The following is an 18,572-nucleotide window of genomic DNA, read 5'->3' as shown; positions in this document are numbered from 1 at the left end:
GCCGAGGATGGCAGAACATCCTGCCAGCCTGGATCCCTGGACCATCTCATGGAACAGAGCCTGCCCACTTGCCCTAAACTGTTACATGAGAGAGAAATAAAATTCTTGTTTGAGCTGCTCTATTTTGGTGCCTCCTTGATATAATAGCTTAAATCATGCCTTCACTAACGACAGAAGGGAACAGAGGTACACACTTTCCTCTCTTTTTTTATCCTCTTGCCTGGAGCAAGAATATGTTGTGCACCATCGTGGACCATGTTGGAGAAGGGTGGTGCCCTAGGGATGGCAGAGCAGAAAGGAAGAAGGAGCCTGGGATCTACAATGATTCCGTGAAGCAGAATTACCATATTATTATGGATTATTTGCATCTCTATTAGTGCATGAGACAGAAATAAACTTCCATCCCATTTAAGCCATGCTTACTTAGGGTGTCTGTTTCATACAGCTGAAGCTATATCCTTAAAGTTAACTAATTAATAAAACTGTAATCCTATGTCTTAGAGATAAACCATGGGTGTATATCTCCTTGCTGTATTGTTCTGTTTTATTAGTTTGTGTATAGATACAATTATTAGCGACGAACATAGGACTTAGAGACAGCAGGATTTGAATCTGAGCTCTGCTGCTTCCTAACGAGGTGGTCTGGGAAAGTTTTTAAAATCTCTGAGTTTCAGTATTATCATCTGTAAAATGGATATAATAACCTCTACCTCACAGATGTGTTATTAGGATTAAATAATTATATATACAAAAACTACAAATACATATTTATGTTTATTTATATTAACAGACCTAAATTAATAGTAAGGGCTCAACCTAATATTTCATTCATGTATATATTCAGCAAATTTATTATAATTATTTTATAAAAGTGATATCATACTATAATACTTTTTGTAACTTGCCTTTTCACATAATGTATTATGAACCTCCCAGTTAATAAATATGATTATTTAACAAAATTCTTAAAGACTGCATGGTATTCAGTTGTGTGGATTTGCTATAATTTCACCATTCTCTTTTTTGTTGGGCATTTAATTATTTCCAATTTTTGGCTATTATAAATGATGTTACATTGCACATCCTCATTCATTCAATAAATGTTTATTGAACACCTACTGTATGCCAAGTACTGCTCACATAAGTGAATGGAAGAGACAAAGGTCATTACTTTCAGGGAATTTGCATCCTAGAAGGGGGAGAGAGCAGCAAACGGTAAACATAATATATAATATAATATATAAGAAAAATATTTGTGTTAGAAGATTGTAACTGCTCTGTTAAAGAAAAAAAAGACACAGAGCAGGATATGGGGATCATGAGCGCTGGTGGGGGGTATAGGGTTGCATTTTTATGTAGAGTGATGTGGTTAGGCCTCCTTGGGAAGGTAAAATGTGAATGAAGATGGGAAGGAGCTGATGGAGGAAAGCCTGTGGATTCTTAAAGGAAAGGTACTTGAGGCCAAGGGAATAACCAGTGTGGAGGCCTGGTGACGGCCGCTGGGTCCTGTTGAGGAGCAGTGAGGAGGTCAGTGTGGCCGAAGTGGCAGGAGCGAGGGTGAGAGGGGGAGCTGAGGTAAGAGGTACGGAGGTGGTGAGGCAGACGAGGCGTGGCTGTGGGTAGCCTCCTAGGTCCTCGTAATGCCTTTGGCCTTATTTATTTATTCTTTCAGTAGCTACATCTTTGTACCCTTCTTATTTATGGCCTTTGGGTACATTTTTACACATGGAAATTCAAAGATATGCAAAAATTTAAGGCCTCGATTCAGTAAAAGTTTCCAAGGGAATAGATAGACATTTTTGACTTTGTAGTGAAATCTTTGCCCACATACCTAATTATTTCTTTTGGATAAATTCTTAGACATGGAAATGCTAGCTGAAAGATATGCAAAATGTTGTGCCTTTGAGTGAGTAAAAGTTTTAAGAGAATGAATTTTATGTTTCTCACAGGCAGAGGCCATGTCTTATAACTTTCTTAACTCCTCCTCGAGTCTTCCAGCTCAGCATGCGGTGAACTCACTGGTTGAAGGGTTGAGCATCACTGTACGTTCACTCTTAAATGTTACATGCCCTTTGGAGTGGAGAATGAATATTTTCCCTTTCAGGAACTGTGAGTAATTTCCTGACAGAGAGGTCCCTGCTTTCTTTAGGCTTACATTTTAGTGGGAAGAGGTAGGCAATGAACAACAAGAGAGGTAGTTTTAGTGATTTCAGATAAATTTGAAGAAAACAGGACCACGTAATAGAGTGGCCTCATGCTAAGGCTGTGACCATGTGAGGATGGTCAGAGAGTTTTAGCCTCAGTAAGTATATGCATTCTTTCCATTGTCTGGGTGTGGAGGGAAGCTAGAACTCTGTTCTTGTCTTTTGCTTTGGTTTCATCCTGTTGTGGCACTGCACGGAATTGGGTTAGCAATGGTGGTCCTTGGATCAAACTCAACATCAGAATCAAGGGGGTACAAGATGTGGAAATCACCCAAATGTCCATTCACTGGTGAATGGAAAAACAAAATGGGAGCTATCCAGACAATGGCTAAAAAGGAGCGAAGTAATGAAGCTCAAAGATGTTGTGGTAAGTGAAGAAGTCAGGCACAAAGCCCACATATTGTATGATTACATTTATATGGAATGTCTAGAAAAGGCAGATCTATAGCCATAAAAAATAGATTGGTGGTGTGGTTTGCCTGCACTCAGACGTAGGAACAGGGAATGACTACAAATGAGCACCAGAGACCTTTTTGGGGTGATGGAAAGGACCTAAAAATTTAATTGTGGTGATGGTTGCACAACTCTGTGTTGACTAAAAATCATTGAATTGTGCATTTAAAGTAAGTGAATTTTGTAAATTATACCTCAGTAATGGAGAAGTAGAGCTACTATTCATGGATACATAGATTTTTATCGTATGTTCTTCACTGGATGAGTATACAGTACAGCCTTGTGACTCTGGATTTGGCTCAAGAACGAGGAGAGTCCTGTTTGTCTCTCTTAATATTTCCTACTAAGAAAATAAATTGTATGTGCATAGACTTGAAAGTTTTAAGTAGGTAAGGACTGTGATACAAAAAGAAAGGAACTTCTTGGATGCAACAAGATCTACCTTGTGTAGACAGTGTCAGCAGCAGGTGTCACCCTTTTAAGGGTTCTGGGAGCTAAGGAAAGCTGTGCTCAAATGTGCTCTATCTGTTGCTACTGTGGGCCACCTCCCTTCTGTGGCCTTGGCTAAATCTGTTGGGAAGGTGAGCTTATCTTACGGGGAGACATGTGTAGCCTCTGCACCAAAGTGTAATCCATTTCACAGGTTGCAAGCGTGCTGTATTGTCTACTTCCATCTTCACAGAGATTGTTAAAAAAAAAAAAGAAAGAGAAGTTAACAGGGCATGCCAAATTAAATTAAAAGAATAGTACAGATTGCAGTGGGAAGATAAGGTGAATATTCTGAGTTATCTAGAGGGAGGAAATATAACCACTTGGACGTAGTGTCTTCATTTCTGTTTTAGAGACAAAAAAAGAACTCCCTTTGTGAGCTCTTTTTTCCTTCCTTAAATCCTTTGCTGAGGGTTCCTTTAGTTCCTACCTGGATTACTACCTCTACTTTCTACAGCTAGCTCCAGTGTCTGGTCTACTCTGCTCCATTCTACCCATTTCCTCTCCTTAGAGCGCACCTCTAGTTGTGACTCCCAAGGGCCTAGGTAAACTATAGAGTTTTTGTCAGGCCCTCCAAATATCAGCCCTTCCACATGTCACTGAACGTACGCTCCCATCTTCCTGGAATACTCTGTGACTCTTCCTCAGGGGCTTTGCTCATGCCGTTTTCCTTCTGTGGGATAACCTCAACAGTGCTCACCTTTTGAAATTGTCACTGCCTTCCAAAGCCCAGCTCAGATGCTCCATGCCTATGTGAAGCCTTTTATGATTCTCCCAAACCTATTGTGATTTTGCCGTTCTCTTACTTTGGACTCCCTTCCATTGTCTGCCATAGTTGTGTTCTCTTTTGGTGGTTGGCATACCGGGCTTAACTGCTTAGTTTGTCAACTCTGTAAGGGCAGGGACTGGGTCTTGCCCATCTTTGTTGCCTTGCATATCGTTGATGCCTGGAATATAACTTTTCAGATTGAATGGATTGCATAGCTCAACTGCCACTTGGATTTTCTTCCCGTAAATCAACTTTCAGCTACTTTACTCTCTCTTCATATTTTTTTTCTCTGTGAGTCCCTAAAACTGGATGTTTCAAAAATTTCAACTTACTGCTGTTGTGTCCCTCATCTTGGGCTTTGACACACGTTTTTTCTGGGCCAGGGTTGTACATTTGTGTCTTGGCAGCTTGAGAGCTATGACTGTGAATAATGAGTCAATTATCATCCAGCCTCGGGGAAAGCACAATTATTCCTGACTGGCCAGGCTGAGGTAATCCTCTCCTCCCTGTGCCCTTTCAAATGAAGAACATAAAACAGTTGGAATTCAGAGCACTGCAAAGGGAATTTAGACAAAACATTTGTCTGCTGAATTTAACTTCTTTGGATTTATTCTGATGTATGATTGATTGGTTTTTAAATTGCTTATTTAATCCTAATGACTGTCGCTCCAGGGGAGGCCAGATACCAAGGAGCATGTGATCAAGAAGCAGTGGAGTGAAGTAGTTTTAGCTGGACAAATCAAGAACAAATATTATTGTCCAGAGAAACATTGCTCTAGGCTAGGAATATAATGTGAAAATCACCCCCTGACTTTCAAACTACCCAGCCTTGTTACAAGCATGATTGCTTATCCCCTATTCTCTTTGCAGAAGGCTTTTTGCAACTACCCAGGGTTGTACAGAATTTCCCCCCATGAATTTTTCTTTCCTTCTAGCAACAAGTCAATATCTCTTCTCGACTGAGAACATGCTCTTGATTTATATTGCCATTGACCATGGTGCAGAAGTACAGACACTTGAGGTTGTTGTCAAGATTTGGTCATGAATTCTGATGTTGGTTGTGTTGATCTGTGAAAACTCTCCTGCCAGTGTGGTGATACTTCTCAGCACAAGGGGTGTAGTCTACTCTGGCTTTTATATGGACGATTTGAATTTTTAAAACATTTTTTTCAAAATGGAGTTCTCTGAAAGCGATCGCTTTCATCCAGATGATGTACAATCAGAATGTGATTAATGTTTAATTTATTGAGGCATCTGTGGTTTCCACCTTTTCAAGGAGTGAAATATTTTTCTTTGACCTGAAATTAGGCACGGTAGGTCTAGTGAGTGGCTTTGTAAGGGAGATCTGTTGGAAGCTTGTCTATTTGGTATCAAAAGAAAATTGAAATTCCATTGCTTCAGAATAATGCAACCTTTAGGAGAAAAACAACAACAACAACAACAACAGTAAAAAGCCTTTGTTTCATCTGTATTGAAGTTTTGACTCAGAAATGTCCAAAGAAACTCTCTTTCAGGTCTCAGTAATCTACTTGTGCTCTGAAATATTGCTGCTAGATTTCTAAAGTGTGTTATGTCTGACACGTATTTCAAAGCAAGAAACGTTAGGGATGAGATGAAAGGGGGAAAAGGACTCGATGGAACACAGAAACAGAAGGAGATGAGACAGACACTTGGGTGGCACGTTTGGATTGCCACCAGGATAACTCCGGGAGGCTTTAGGCTACTTTGGATTCTGGGCTGTGCCAACATCTGCCATTTTGACATTATCATATTGAAAAAAGAACTTTTTTCCTATCTTATTCTGCCAAGAGATTTACTTTTTGCTGCTTTTTCAAAAAATGATAAAAGCCTTTATGAGAAGCACTTCTGGGTCTTTGGAGTGATAGAGTATATATTCTTGTGAAACTACTTTCAAGGTTCAGGAAGAAGGGCTAAACAGTAGGTTCCATCAGAGAGAGAACAAGTTCTTTTCTGAATCTTCTGGTATTCATTTCATAAATGAAAGGAAGTTTTAAAAGGATGAACAAGATATTTTGTTCAATTTGAGACCCCCAACAAGAGCTCAACATCAGATCAGAACCTGGGACTTTGTTATATATTGCTTTTTAGTTTGAAGGAGTTTCATCTGGTTATCTGTCAGATCACCTGGCGTGTGATTGGAAATGGCAGAGGCATACATTGAGTGATTATGAGAATAAATAGAACTTGTCCTTACAGAGCATCAGTTCTTCCCAAACATCACTGTGCTTTTGAGGTTTTTAAGTCAATAGACTATTACAACAGTGTGCCGGGACATAGTATTTTCTCAGTCAATACTAGATTTACATTGTGCTAGTCTTAAAGGATAAGCAGGGAGAAGGGAAACTGTTCCACCTCCTATTAGAACAGTGCACTGAAGAATGACAGGTAGTCACAGGAAGTTTTCTTGCCTCTAACTTTGACAGAGTTTGAGGAACTGTTTCACTCCTCACATAACTTCTGTTTCCAAGCATTTCTATGTGTATCTCACTCTACCCTGCTACCATTGCTTATTTTTGCCCTAGGACTGATTTAGGACCCTTCTGGGGGCGGTAAAAGGGGAGGAAGTCCAGGAGGAGACGTCCTAAGACCATCTTTACCTCACTTACCTGATCTTTCATAGTGCTGGTTGGTTACTCCAGCAGTATCCCTGGCAACCCTCCCACTGCCTCACTCGTTCTCGCCCCTCCCCGCCTCCCTGCCCACCACGCCAGCTACCAAGGCTAATGCTTTACATCAGAGTTTCTACTCTCCCCGTGGAAGCTAGTTAGGAGCCACAGATGCTGGTGTAGAAGTCAGCAGGAAGAGCTGGCCTGAACTTGTGTTATTTATTTATTTATTTTATTTTATTTTATTTTATTTTTTTTTAAGATTTTATTTATTTATTTGAGAGAGAGAGAATGAGAGATAGAGAGCACGAGAGGGAAGAGGATCAGAGGAAGAAGCAGACTCCCTGCCGAGCAGGGAGCCCGATGCGGGACTCGATCCCGGGACTCCAGGATCATGACCTGAGCCGAAGGCAGTCGCTTAACCAACTGAGCCACCCAGGCGCCCACTTGTGTTATTTATTAATACAACCCTTTTAAAGAGAAAGTGATACAGTACTTGCATTTTCCCGCTCTGGCTTATTGGGTATTAATAACATGTTATAGACTAGGTTACCTTATCTCTCTGCTCCAACAGTAATCCTGTGTTAATGTCCTATAGATACCCCTACAAGTCTTAACTCTGCCAATGATAGGGTAGAAGGAAGCAAAGAAAGGACTCTGGAGTTGCAGCAGACTGTGAAAAAGAATCTCATTGACTCTGATGCAACTAATAGCTCAAGAGAAACAAAGCATGGCCACCACTGGGCTGGGTTAGGCTGTCTCGTAACCCCTTTAGTTAGATACCTGCCTACAAAGCTCACAGGTCAGACAGTCCTTGTGACTCTGGAGCCTTTTCATGGCGGAGCACCATAAGGGGATGGAACAGGGTTCTCCAATCTGCCTGATTTCTGCCCTTGGCCTCTTTTGAATCTCTTTGTCACTCTTCTGTTGATCACTACATAGATTCCTGCATTTGCTATTGTCATTTGCAGCAAGTCACTTCTGGTTTTGGAATGTACTGTGCACCCTTGGTTCTTCTTGTGCTATTGTAAACTTTTCTTCTTTGTCTCTTTTCTGGGATTTTTTTTTTTCTTTTTTCTGCTTCATTCTTCTGTTCTCTAAGGACGTGTTGCCTTCATTTGCTATATTATTCTAAGTGGCATAGCACTGTGGTTGGGAGTGTGGATTCTGAGTCAAAAGGCCTGGGTTCAAATCCCCACAGTGCTATTTACCAGCTGTGTAACTTTGAACAAGTTACTCAATCTCCTTGTAGGCCTTGGTTTCCTCATCTGTAAAATGGGGATACTAATGGTACCTACCTCTAGGGTTGTTGTGGGCTTTAAATGAGATTTATGAGATGCTCATAAAAGAGTATCTGACACTCAATAAATGTTAACCCTAACTATTAATTCTAATATAGAAAGCAATTTTATGGCTTAAAACAATTATCCCAGTGTAATTTTTACCAGATACTTACCTATTGCTGCGATATCTCTCCCGCATTTTAGCCTACACGTGCAGCTGCCTCTGGGACATTTCCCTCACAATTTCTACTGACACCTCAAATGAACATGATCAAAGCTTAATTCATTATCTCTCATCCAAATTTATCCCCCACATTTCTGTTAATGGCATCATGTTATCATTATCTTCTCAACCTCTTAATTTAGGATTAATCTTAGGCTTTCCTTATCCTAAGAAGATAATCATGAATGTGCATAGATTTAGTACAAAGGTATTGTTTATAGTTTTAAAGATTTTATTTTATTTTATTTATTTATTTTTTAAAGATTTTATTTATTCACTTTGACAGAGAGAGAGAGACAGTGAGAGAGAGGGAACACAAGCAGGTGGAGTGGGAGAGGGAGAAGCAGACTTCCCGCAGAGCAGCGAGCCCAATGTGGGGCTTGATCCCAGGACCCCGGGATCATGACCCAAGCCAAAGGCAGACGCCTAACGACTGAGCCACCCAGGCGCCCCTTGTTTATAGTTTTAAATTGTCAAGAATAGTCAAACATTGCTTTTTAGAAGTATATGGATTCACAGATAAAATATGAGAAAAATAGCCATTGAAAACAATTGTTACAGCTTTTCTGCTTTATAAGATTATGAGTGATTTTCTAATTTTAATTTTTTCTCTTACAAATTTTCCAAAATCACCCATATGTTGCTTCCATATAAGGAAAACCTCCCCTTAAATTTAGAAAAAAAAGAGATAGTTAATGTCTAAGAGTTTTGCAAATACTGTACTTTATTGACCTTTTAGCAATGGCTGAGAACAGAGCTGGGTATATAGTAAGCACTTAATAAGTATTTGTTGAAAAGTGAATGAAACAGTGTTATCTTTGTGTGCATTTTTAGAAATAATTTTATAAAATTCAGAGTGCTCAGTACCTCAAGCATTCAGTTTGTAGATTTTGAAGAGCAGTTTTTGTTGTTGTTGTTGTTGTTGTTGTTGTTATTTGGAAGAAAGACTCTCAGGAAATGCAAAATAAACTAGACTGGGTGTGGCATATGTTTTCTAATATGTAACTTATCATTTCAGAGGATAATGTGACCAAAAGAGGAGCATTTGAAACCGATTCTTCAGAAAACATATTTCCTTCAATAAAATTTGCTTGTGAAAATGAACCAAGTGATCATCATCTTAGAAATAAAGCCATCTTTCTTCGTACTTCATCACAATGTTCAGAAGAGGAAGAGGTAATACCATAGGACATTTATAGAAACCGGAAAAAAAGCATTCTTTATGAATTAAAAAGAGAAAGAAACTGTAAAAAATGTAAGAAACATTGGACAGTTATTGGATCAGTAACTCAGACTCTTAATTCTAGAAGGAGTGCCATTGGAAAACTTTATTAAGAATCATCATTACATTTCTTTCTCTCTGTCTTTTTTAAAGATTTATTTATTTGAGAGAGAGAGAGAGTGTGTGAGTGTGAGAGTTGGGGGAGGCAGACTTCCCACTGAGCACAGAGCCCAATACAGGGCCCCGCCCCAGGACCCATGAGATCATGACCTGAGCCAAAACCAAGAGTCAGACGCTTAACTGATTGAGCCACCCAGGCACCCCAAAAATCATCATTACGTTTCATGATTTCAGCAGCCAATGTTTATGATGGTAACTTGGTTAGCCCCAAATTTTTAAGTTCCTTTAAGGAACTGCCATCTAAAAATTCTTGAAATTATTTACATATTTTAGCTTGTCCTCTATTTGGGACAAAAGAATTCCTTTTTATAGTTCTCTGTGTAAAATGGGAGTTTCTTTTATCTGCTCTGGATTCATCTCTTAAAGTAAAATCTGTTATCTTGTTTTATCCAAGATTTAGTCATTAAATATTGGATGCACTGTTCCTAATCTTTAAGACTTAATAGACAATATTCATATTCTCCATAGCTATGGTTTTTAACTCTCAAGGAACTGTAGGGGAAGCTGTTCTACTTTTTACAACATTTGAATTTCTACTTTCTAGCTCATCATGTCTTCCTTGTGTTATTGTGGACAAAATTGTATATTAGATTGTGGTTTCAAATGAGGGAACAAAATTCTCTGTGTTAGGAAAGTGTTTATATACGGCAGAGGCCTACAATTCTTTAAATCCAGAACTTGCTTCCAATGAGATGATTATGGGACCAGAACTTTTTTTTTTTTAAGATTTTATTTATTTATTTGACAGAGAGAGAGAGAGCATAAGCAGGGGGAGCAGCAGAGGGAGAGGGAGAAGCAGCTTCTCTTCTGAGCAGGGAGCCTGATGCGGGGCTCGATCCCAGGACCCTGGGATCATGACCTGAGCCTAAGGCAGACGCTTAACAACTCTGCCACCAGGCACCCCCAGAACATTTTTCCCCCCTTGAGGATTCACTTTCTACTGGCAATCACTAGCTATTGGAATTATATTTTCTACTGAGTCTTTAACCAGCATGTGGAGAGGCATGATCAATGATACTGTTTCCTAATAATTTAAAAATGTTGTATTAGCACTCTCTGGTTTGTCCTTGAGAGGTTCATTGGGTTGGGATGGGAGGTGGGGTAATGAGGTGGGGAGTGTTCCTATTTTACACATGAGAAAACTGAGGTTAAGTAATTTACTCTAGGTTATTCTGTGGATGAGTCTAGAGGCACAAGTAGAAGTCAGACCTCCTGAGAACTATTCCCTGACCACTTCTATGGCTTAGTGGATCTGGTCCATCATGCATAGCTAATTAACAAAAACCGGAAGGGGAGTTTTATTGCCTGAAGGGCTACAAGATCAGCTCCTTTATTTTTGGTAGTTTCATTTTCTCATCAAGATGCCCCCACTGTTTTTTTCAGATAGTGATAGATGAAGGCCAAAAAGTTGGCAGTTCCTTTCAAGGTGATCTGAATCGGGCAGGAAAGGTGAAGGTAAGGCATGATTCAATTTCTTCCATAGCAAAAAATACGAAAAAGTAAAAACAAAGCAAAAAAATCCCAAAGGACCCATTTGCTGTCTCTCATACAAAATTGGAGAATTCAGCAGATTTGGTCCATATATATATACATATATATATATATATATTTTTTTTTAAACTGGAGTTTAAATATCTTAAGCCATGCTTGGTTGGCTGGGTTCTAGATCTTTCTTCCTCAAAGCTTAGCAAATGAATGGGTGCTTCAGTAGAGAAACGTGACTCTAGTCCCCCTGAACAATCACCATTAAGAGAAATGACAATATAACAGCTTTAGTACTGAAACCATTGTGGGAAGATAAATTTTTGCTGTCACTTGGATGCCAGGAAAGAACTGCAGTTATGTACTTACAAACAATGGAAGCTACCATTTTTAATTCACACATAAAAGCCATGGTCTGGGACGTAGAGCTAGGGGAAGAAAGACCCAGGCTATGTTTTGAATTCCACTTATGAGATCTAAATTTGTAATTTTATGTTATTTTGTCATGAACATGTTTTAGGTCATGAACGTAAAAGGCATTTCGACATTATGCCTTTACTCTACGAGGTCTCCTTTGTGCCAGTGGTGAAATCATTTTCTTATTTACACTCTTTGATATTCACCTGAGATGAATTAGTTCGTGTCTGAAATGTTACCATTTTGTTAATCTGAAATGTCTCATTGTCAGCTTGCTGTGGAAAGCAGTATTCCATGTGGAATAGTCTTTCATTGAAATGCTGCTATTGTGTCTGTAAAGGTCATTTGCTCTGCTTTTTACCTTTGAAGTAATTTTCGGTTTTATTTGCTCGAAAGAGAGAACACTTGATTTTTGGCCCTGCTCACCTCTCTTGTGATTTACCTGGGGCAGGATGATTTTGTTTCGAATGAACCTTTCTCTTTTGCTTTCTTTAGTTTCTTCTTTCTGGCTCTTTAGAGGGAAAGACCATTATGGTAATAGCCAGACCTACCACCATCATTTACTTGAGAAGCAAAAGCAATAAAACAAAAACAAATAACAGAGACACTGTTTTGGACTGTCACGGTGGTGGTATATATCCTGGGAGAGAATCTGGGAACAAAGTCCCTTTTCAAAAACTCCTCAGACTGTTCTTTCCCTTTCAGTATAGAGATTTTACTATGGCGCCTACAAAATCCAGGCCAACTTCCAAATTTACCGTTTCTTTCAGATGTCTCTGGGAAAGCACAGTGAACACAAAGACCTTTAGCTGGGACTCAAAAGTTAATTAGAAAAGTGGATTCAGTTGCTCACTTTGAATGCTGTGGAAGTGGATTCATTGATTCTTGATTGCAGTTTTTCATTAGGTCTAATATACATAACAATGATGTTAATCCTTTTCTAGGTAGACAATTTCCTAGATTTAGAAGATTTGGATGTGGATGAAGAGACTCAGCCCCAAAAGAGCAAGGGTATGCTTTCTATTTCCCCTCTATACTGCTTGATCTCTTCCCAGAAACTACAAATAAGACTTTAGACAGCTTTTTTTTTTTTTGGCAAGCCCTACTTACACCTTCCCTGACTTAGGGAAAACTATAGTCCTGCAATTTCTTTTTCAGTAACAAAGATTTCAGCCGAAAGGTCAAAGCCTGTTGAAGGTTGTAAAGTCTTTGGTCTAAAATGAAATAAAGGTGCCCTCCCCCACATCCCCATAGGGTTGAATTTTGGATAATTATCTCAAGTAGAGCCATTTGAGTCAAACCCCTATTTCTTAGAAGCACCATGTAAATTGAGTTATTTTTGAGTGATACATAACATATCAATTGATCATAAAAATAGCAGAATTTATCATAAAATAAAAAATAAAATCAAAATTTTTACTTTCATAAATATTTATTAAATATGTAAGCCAAACACTTAAGAATAAAGACATATTGTAAATGTTTCTTTGGGGCATTTTTCCAATTGAGCTGGGCTGGGAAAGGCTTTATGCTAGTCCAGTGATGTTTATGCAGATGAGGCCTTTTCCCTTCCTGCTTAACATTACTGTGTAAACATAGGTATCCTTTGTTGCTCAAAAGACCTTTGAAATATGTTCAAAATTAGAGTTGTTTGTTTTGAAAATTCTCATTCCTAATTTAATATGCAAGAGTATCTCAAAGTTGATACTGAATGTTAGGGAAGGGGCTGTTTCCTTGGGGGTTTGGTTGCTGGTGTTGAATTGTTGTTTACAGTCTTTAGGTATTCATAAACATGGGTGATGGTCTGATTGTTGGGGAAGGTGATTTGTTTATAATCACAAAAAGTGACAGTGCTGGATGTTGTCTCCGCTTGGGGGTGGCTCTGGCTTCTCTGGTTGCCCGAATTTGAGAGGCTTTGGTAATTGGAAGCAATTAACATTTTTATTTGGCTTCCAGACATCACAGTACTCCATTGAAGGGGTTGTTTCTCACGCACTGTATTAACCAGTAGACTTTGCGTGGATTTTTTTCCTTACTTACTTGGTTCAAGTGAGATCAGAGATCTAAAGGAATCACATGCTCCAGGGAGAGGTTCTCTTAACTTTAAAATCCCAGGCATCTCTGAATTTCTCTATGTGAGCAGCTTAGGGGGTCCGATTGGATCAGAAGGGATAGCTAAGGACTTATCAGGAAGCCGGGTCTGTAGAGCAAGCACACTATTTTGGGGGAAGAGGAGATTTGAAAATGCAGATTCCTGGGTCCTATTCCTTTTTCTTTTTTTAAAAGATTTTATTTATTTATTTGACAGAGAGAGACACAGCGAGAGAGGGAACACAAGCAGGGGGAGTGGGAGAGGGAGAAGCAGGCTTCCCGCGGAGCAGGGAGCCCGATGCGGGGCTCGATCCCAGGACCCTGGGATCATGACCTGAGCCGAAGGCAGCCGCTGAACGACGGAGCCACCCAGGCGCCCCTCCTGGATCCCATTCCTAAGAGAGAGTCTAATTCAGAAGGTCTTTGGTGACAGCATTTTTCACCACTATCTCAGGGGATTCTGATATAGTTGTCTGTGGAAGACACTTGGAGACAAATGGTTCTGGTCTGCATGCAGTACATTGGCAGTATAAATTTAATTTTATAGGAAGGCACAAAAGTGTACGGGTTGGACATTTTTTCATGGCTTACATTTCTTGCTTCCTGCCATTAGCGAGAAAGTCTGTATACTGGCATAAACCTACATAGGTAACAAATCTGATTATGGTTATATCAGTCTTTCAAATTAACCTTTTTACCTTTTCCATTATTTTCACATTGTTTTCTTTAAATATTTTTCCAAGTTGTGGTTTTTTTTTTATTACCAGATCTATTTCTTTAGTTAAAAAAATAGCATAAAAACATCTCACTACTATGATTTTTTCCAGCAATCAGATAACAGGCAGTGTTGCATTTGTAAGAGGTTGCTGAGGCGGAACCAGGTCTCCGCAGACTTGAATGAGCTAGTCAAGCCCATCCCACGTGTAAAATAAGGTGGACAGACCAGGCTGGAAAGCAACCCAGGCTTCAATGATCTATTCCAGTTACTGAAAAGACCGCCAGGGCTTCACAATTTTTATAATGTAAGATCTGGGTCATTTGAAAGGAAAAAAAATATTAGTTTGTGCCAAGGTGAATTTTAGTTTGGGCCTAATTTTTATTATACAATATTATTCCTGTATATGTAGGAATGTGAGCAGACAGCAGATATTTGTATCAGATGGGAAATGTGACATTTTAAATAGGCAAGTTGCTTGTATAATTTTGGCAGCTGAGAGGTTTACTGATTAGATCCTGTTGTTATTGTTTAAGCAACAGATTTGCCCAGGGCAACAAGGAAGAGAGCCATGTATTGTTTCTCTATCACTGATTTTATTTGTTCACGTATTTGCTTTCATAAATATTCTCCAAGATTCAGGAGCATGATTCTTTCCCAGGATTCAGCTTATCATTTTGGCGGCCCAGGCAGAGACAAATTTTCAGAGGAGCCAACGCCATGCAGCTGAATCAAGCAGTTGTCTGAGGGTAACATTTGCCACGAAGTTTGGTGCCCTGTGTTTATTTGACATCAAGTTAACCACTTTTTCCTCCTTTGAATTCAAGATAGGGTGGTTAACCTGATGGTTACTGTCAGGCCCCAGACTCTTATCCAGAAAAATGATTATTTGGAATAGGTATTAGTTATGCTGAGGCCTTAGAGCAGGAAGAAACTTCTGGTCGTCTTTATTTATGTTTTCCCCTCAGTTGGCGGAGCCTGTGCTCTTGCTGAGTGCAGTTGACTGAAGAGAGTCTTTTGAGGTCTTAGTCTCAGAATCATACCGTCTCATACAGGTCTCTTGACTGGTGGTGGGTGTGCTTACGCTGTGGTTGATTGTGTTGGGTGAGAACAGGCAACTGACACCTGTGTGAAGATTAGCAACCTTATTTGATTTTCATTTTCAAGCTGTCCAGTACTCCCAATTCTAACAAAAGCATCAGTCACCTCTTTCTTAAAAAATTCTTTCCTTATTTGCAACTTTAAGTAGCTTTTTGCAGCCAATGAATGGCCTGGGACTCTTATTCAACAGACATGTAACAACTATGACTGGAGCCTGGAATCTAATGAAGAATAAACAGATCCAGCTTCTGTCCTCATTGAATTCATTAACCAGACATTAACCAGATAATCACTAATATAAGATTATAAATTGTTCTAGATCTCATGAGAACATATGGCAGGAGAACTTAAATTTGTCTATGAGATCAGAGAAAGTTCCCTGAGAGCCTGAGATCTAAAGGAGAAGTAGCTGAAGGTCCTGAGCTCAGAAACACATATTTCAGCCAACTTATAGTTTAGGCATTTTGTTTATTTTATACTTAGTATTGTTAAAAATCATTCTTTCAGGGATACCTGGGTGGTTCAGTCGGTTAAGAATCCAACTCTTGATTCAGCTCAGGTCTTGCTCTCAGGGTCTTGAGTTCAAGCCCTGCGTTGGGCCCCCCACTGGGTGTGGAGCCTACTTAAAAAAAAAAAGAAATCATTCTTTCGTTGCCCAGAAGATCATTAAAAACATTGAGAGAGAAAAATTCTTCCTTCCAAATGTTCTTTTATCCCTCTTCCTCCAATTTTTTTTTTCCTGTTCCTCCAATTTTTATATGTGCAAACTTACCTATCTATGAAGGCCCAGCTTGAAAGCCACATCAACCACAAGGGCAAACCTCTTGCCCGATCCTCACAGTTGTACAAGGAAACTTCCATTCCATTCTTGAGAAGAGCATAGGACTGGGAAGATAAGTCCGCCCTTTCCAAATCCTCCATCTCTTTCTCCCCAAGGGAAATGTAAGGCTTTATCTACTTAGAGAGATTGAGAAAAGAAAACTATGTATTTATGGATCAGCCCCTTTGTTTCTTCTTTTGAGTTCATGCTGTTTGGAAGATGTATGTCTTCTCCTCTGAGTCTGTGCCACCTTTCTTATAGTAGACACACTTTACATGGGGCCCATGCCAACCTTACTCAGTGTTTTCAACCTTAGAGACACAGTGGGATCACTTAAAAAAGAAGTTAGATATCTGGATCCTGCCTTTGCAGATTCTTTTTCAGGAGTCTGGTCTGTGTCCATTTTAAAGCTTCTCAGGTGATTCTCCTGTGCAGTTGAGGCTGGGAACCATCTCTAGGCAGACATCTGGAGGCATTACTCTCTGAGGCCCAACTTTAAGGGCTCTAGTGATGTGAAGCAGTTCTTATACTCGGATGGATCCGGGTGTCAGCTGTGTGGACTTTCTGTCAGGTGGGATCCCAAGGTCTAGACTTGTAGGAAAGGTTGATACGTAAGAAGCCCAAATGTGACTGCAGGACAAGCTCTATTTTCAAATTCAGCTATATTAATTGTAGAGCTCATGTTTTAGTCCTTATCTTTCTGACTTCTGGATATATTTCTCTTTTGTTTCTATACTTGAAGATAGAGGGATCTGATTTATTATCACTGTCAAATGTCAACCCCACCCAGTGAAGTAAGTCTTCCTTCATCTTCCCGATCTTCTCCTCCTTTTGCACTTCCGTTTTTATTTATTGTGCAATTTTTTCCTCAAAATAGGTGTTAGTTAATGTGTCCCTTGAAAGCAGCATATGGTTTATATAAATGCATCTATACATACACATTCTAAAATTTTGTCTCTTATTGGGAGTATTTAGTTCATTTACACTTAATGTAGTTGCTGATACATTTGTCTTTAAACCTAGTATCTTATAATTTTGTTTTCTACTGTCCTGCCAGTTTTATGTCTTTTTCCCCCCCTCTCATTTCTTGCCTATTTTAGATTAATCAACTATTATTGTATTATTTCATTTCCCGCTATTTTTGGCCAGTTGAGAATTCTAGGTTTGTAATTATTTTCTTTCAGTATTTTACAGATGATATTCTCTTCTTTTTTGGTGTTAATTGTTGAAAACCAGATGTCAATCTGGTTGTTGTTCCTTCGAAGATAACATATTTTTCCTCTCATTTGGCTGCTTTTATAATTTTCTCTTTTGTTTTTCCAGTAATTTCACTACTTGATTTTATTTAATTTGAATTTATTTTCTTTGGGGTTTGTAGAGATTCTTATACATATTGGGAAATTCTCAACAATTGTCTCTTCAAATATTGCTTGTGCTTTGACCTTTTCATCATGTCCCATATATCTATCTTTTATGTTCTTTTCTGCATTTTCCATCCTCTTTAATTTCCTTTCTTGCTTCAGTTAGAATATTTTCTACCATTTGGGTGCCTGGGTGGCTCACTCAATTAACCATCTACCTTCGGGTGAGGTCATGATCTCAGGGTCCTGGGATAGAGCTCTGAGGCCGGCTCCCTGCTTAGGGAGAAGTCTGCTTCTCTCTCTCTCCCTCTGGCTCACCCCCCCCCCCCCACGTGTAAGCACTGTTTCTCTCAAATAAATAAATAAAATCTTGAAAAAAAGAATCTTGTCTACCAATGTTCTAGTTCACTAATTCTTTTTTGAATTGTGTCTGTCTTCTGTTACAGCCATCAATATTTCAGTTATTTTAGCTTTTTTTTTTTTGAGAGACAGAATGGGGGCAGGGAGGGGCAGATGGAGAGGGAGAGAATCCTAAGCAGACTCCCTACTGAGTGCAGAGCCCAATGTGGGGCTTGATCTCATGACCTTGAGATTGTGACCTGAACTGAAATTGAAGAGTCCGGCATCTAATGTACTGAGCCACCCAGGTGCCCCTCAGTTATTTTAACTTTTTTTTTTTTTTAAAGATTTTATTTATTTATTCATGAGAGAGAGAGGCAGAGGGAGAAGCAGGCTCCCAAGGAGCAGGGAGCCCGATGCGGGACTCGATCCCAGGACCCTGGGATCATGACCTGAGCCAAAGGCAGACGCTTAACCATCTGAGCCACCCAGGCGCCCAGTTATTTTAACTTTTAAAAGAGATCTGGAATATCTGTTTTGAGAGATTTCAGTTCTGTGCTGAAATTATCCATTTTTAATGTATTTTTTGGGGGGAGCATATTAATCAGTTATTTTAAAGTTCATGTCTTTTTTTTTAAAGATTTTACTTATTGATTTGCCAGAGAAAGAGAGAGAGAGAGAGCACAAGCAAGGGGTGCAGCAGGCAGAGGGAGAAGCAGGTTCCTTGCTGAGCAGGGAGCCCAATGTAGGACTCAGTCCCAAGGCCCTGAGATCATGACCTGAGCCTAAGGCAGAC

At 39.4% G+C, this 18,572-nt stretch overlaps 1 protein-coding gene across 7 annotated transcripts in view; it reads left to right on the top strand.

Annotated features, from left to right (window-relative positions):
- IFTAP (intraflagellar transport associated protein) overlaps window positions 1-18,572 on the top strand; it is a 71,692-nt gene that overhangs the window by 36,828 nt on the left and 16,292 nt on the right. For 5 of the 7 annotated variants that reach the window (XM_025878893.2, XM_073904745.1, XM_025878895.2 and 2 more), the window contains 3 exons: window positions 9,067-9,224; window positions 10,834-10,905; window positions 12,294-12,360. The exons of 1 other annotated variant lie outside the window; for it this stretch is intronic. In XM_025878893.2, coding sequence (XP_025734678.1) covers window positions 9,067-9,224; window positions 10,834-10,905; window positions 12,294-12,360 — 297 coding nt within the window. The remainder of the gene's footprint in view (window positions 1-9,066; window positions 9,225-10,833; window positions 10,906-12,293; window positions 12,361-18,572) is intronic. One more of the 7 variants, XM_073904744.1, reaches the window with a different exon arrangement.

The sequence above is a fragment of the Callorhinus ursinus genome, unplaced genomic scaffold (assembly GCF_003265705.2).
Source record: "Callorhinus ursinus isolate GAN/ISIS: 27379988/994484 unplaced genomic scaffold, GSC_fseal_2.0 scaffold21, whole genome shotgun sequence".
NCBI classification, from domain to species: Eukaryota; Metazoa; Chordata; class Mammalia; order Carnivora; family Otariidae; genus Callorhinus; species Callorhinus ursinus.
Note: the sequence above shows the minus strand (reverse complement) of the source record. Positions and strands in the feature narration are given on the sequence as shown.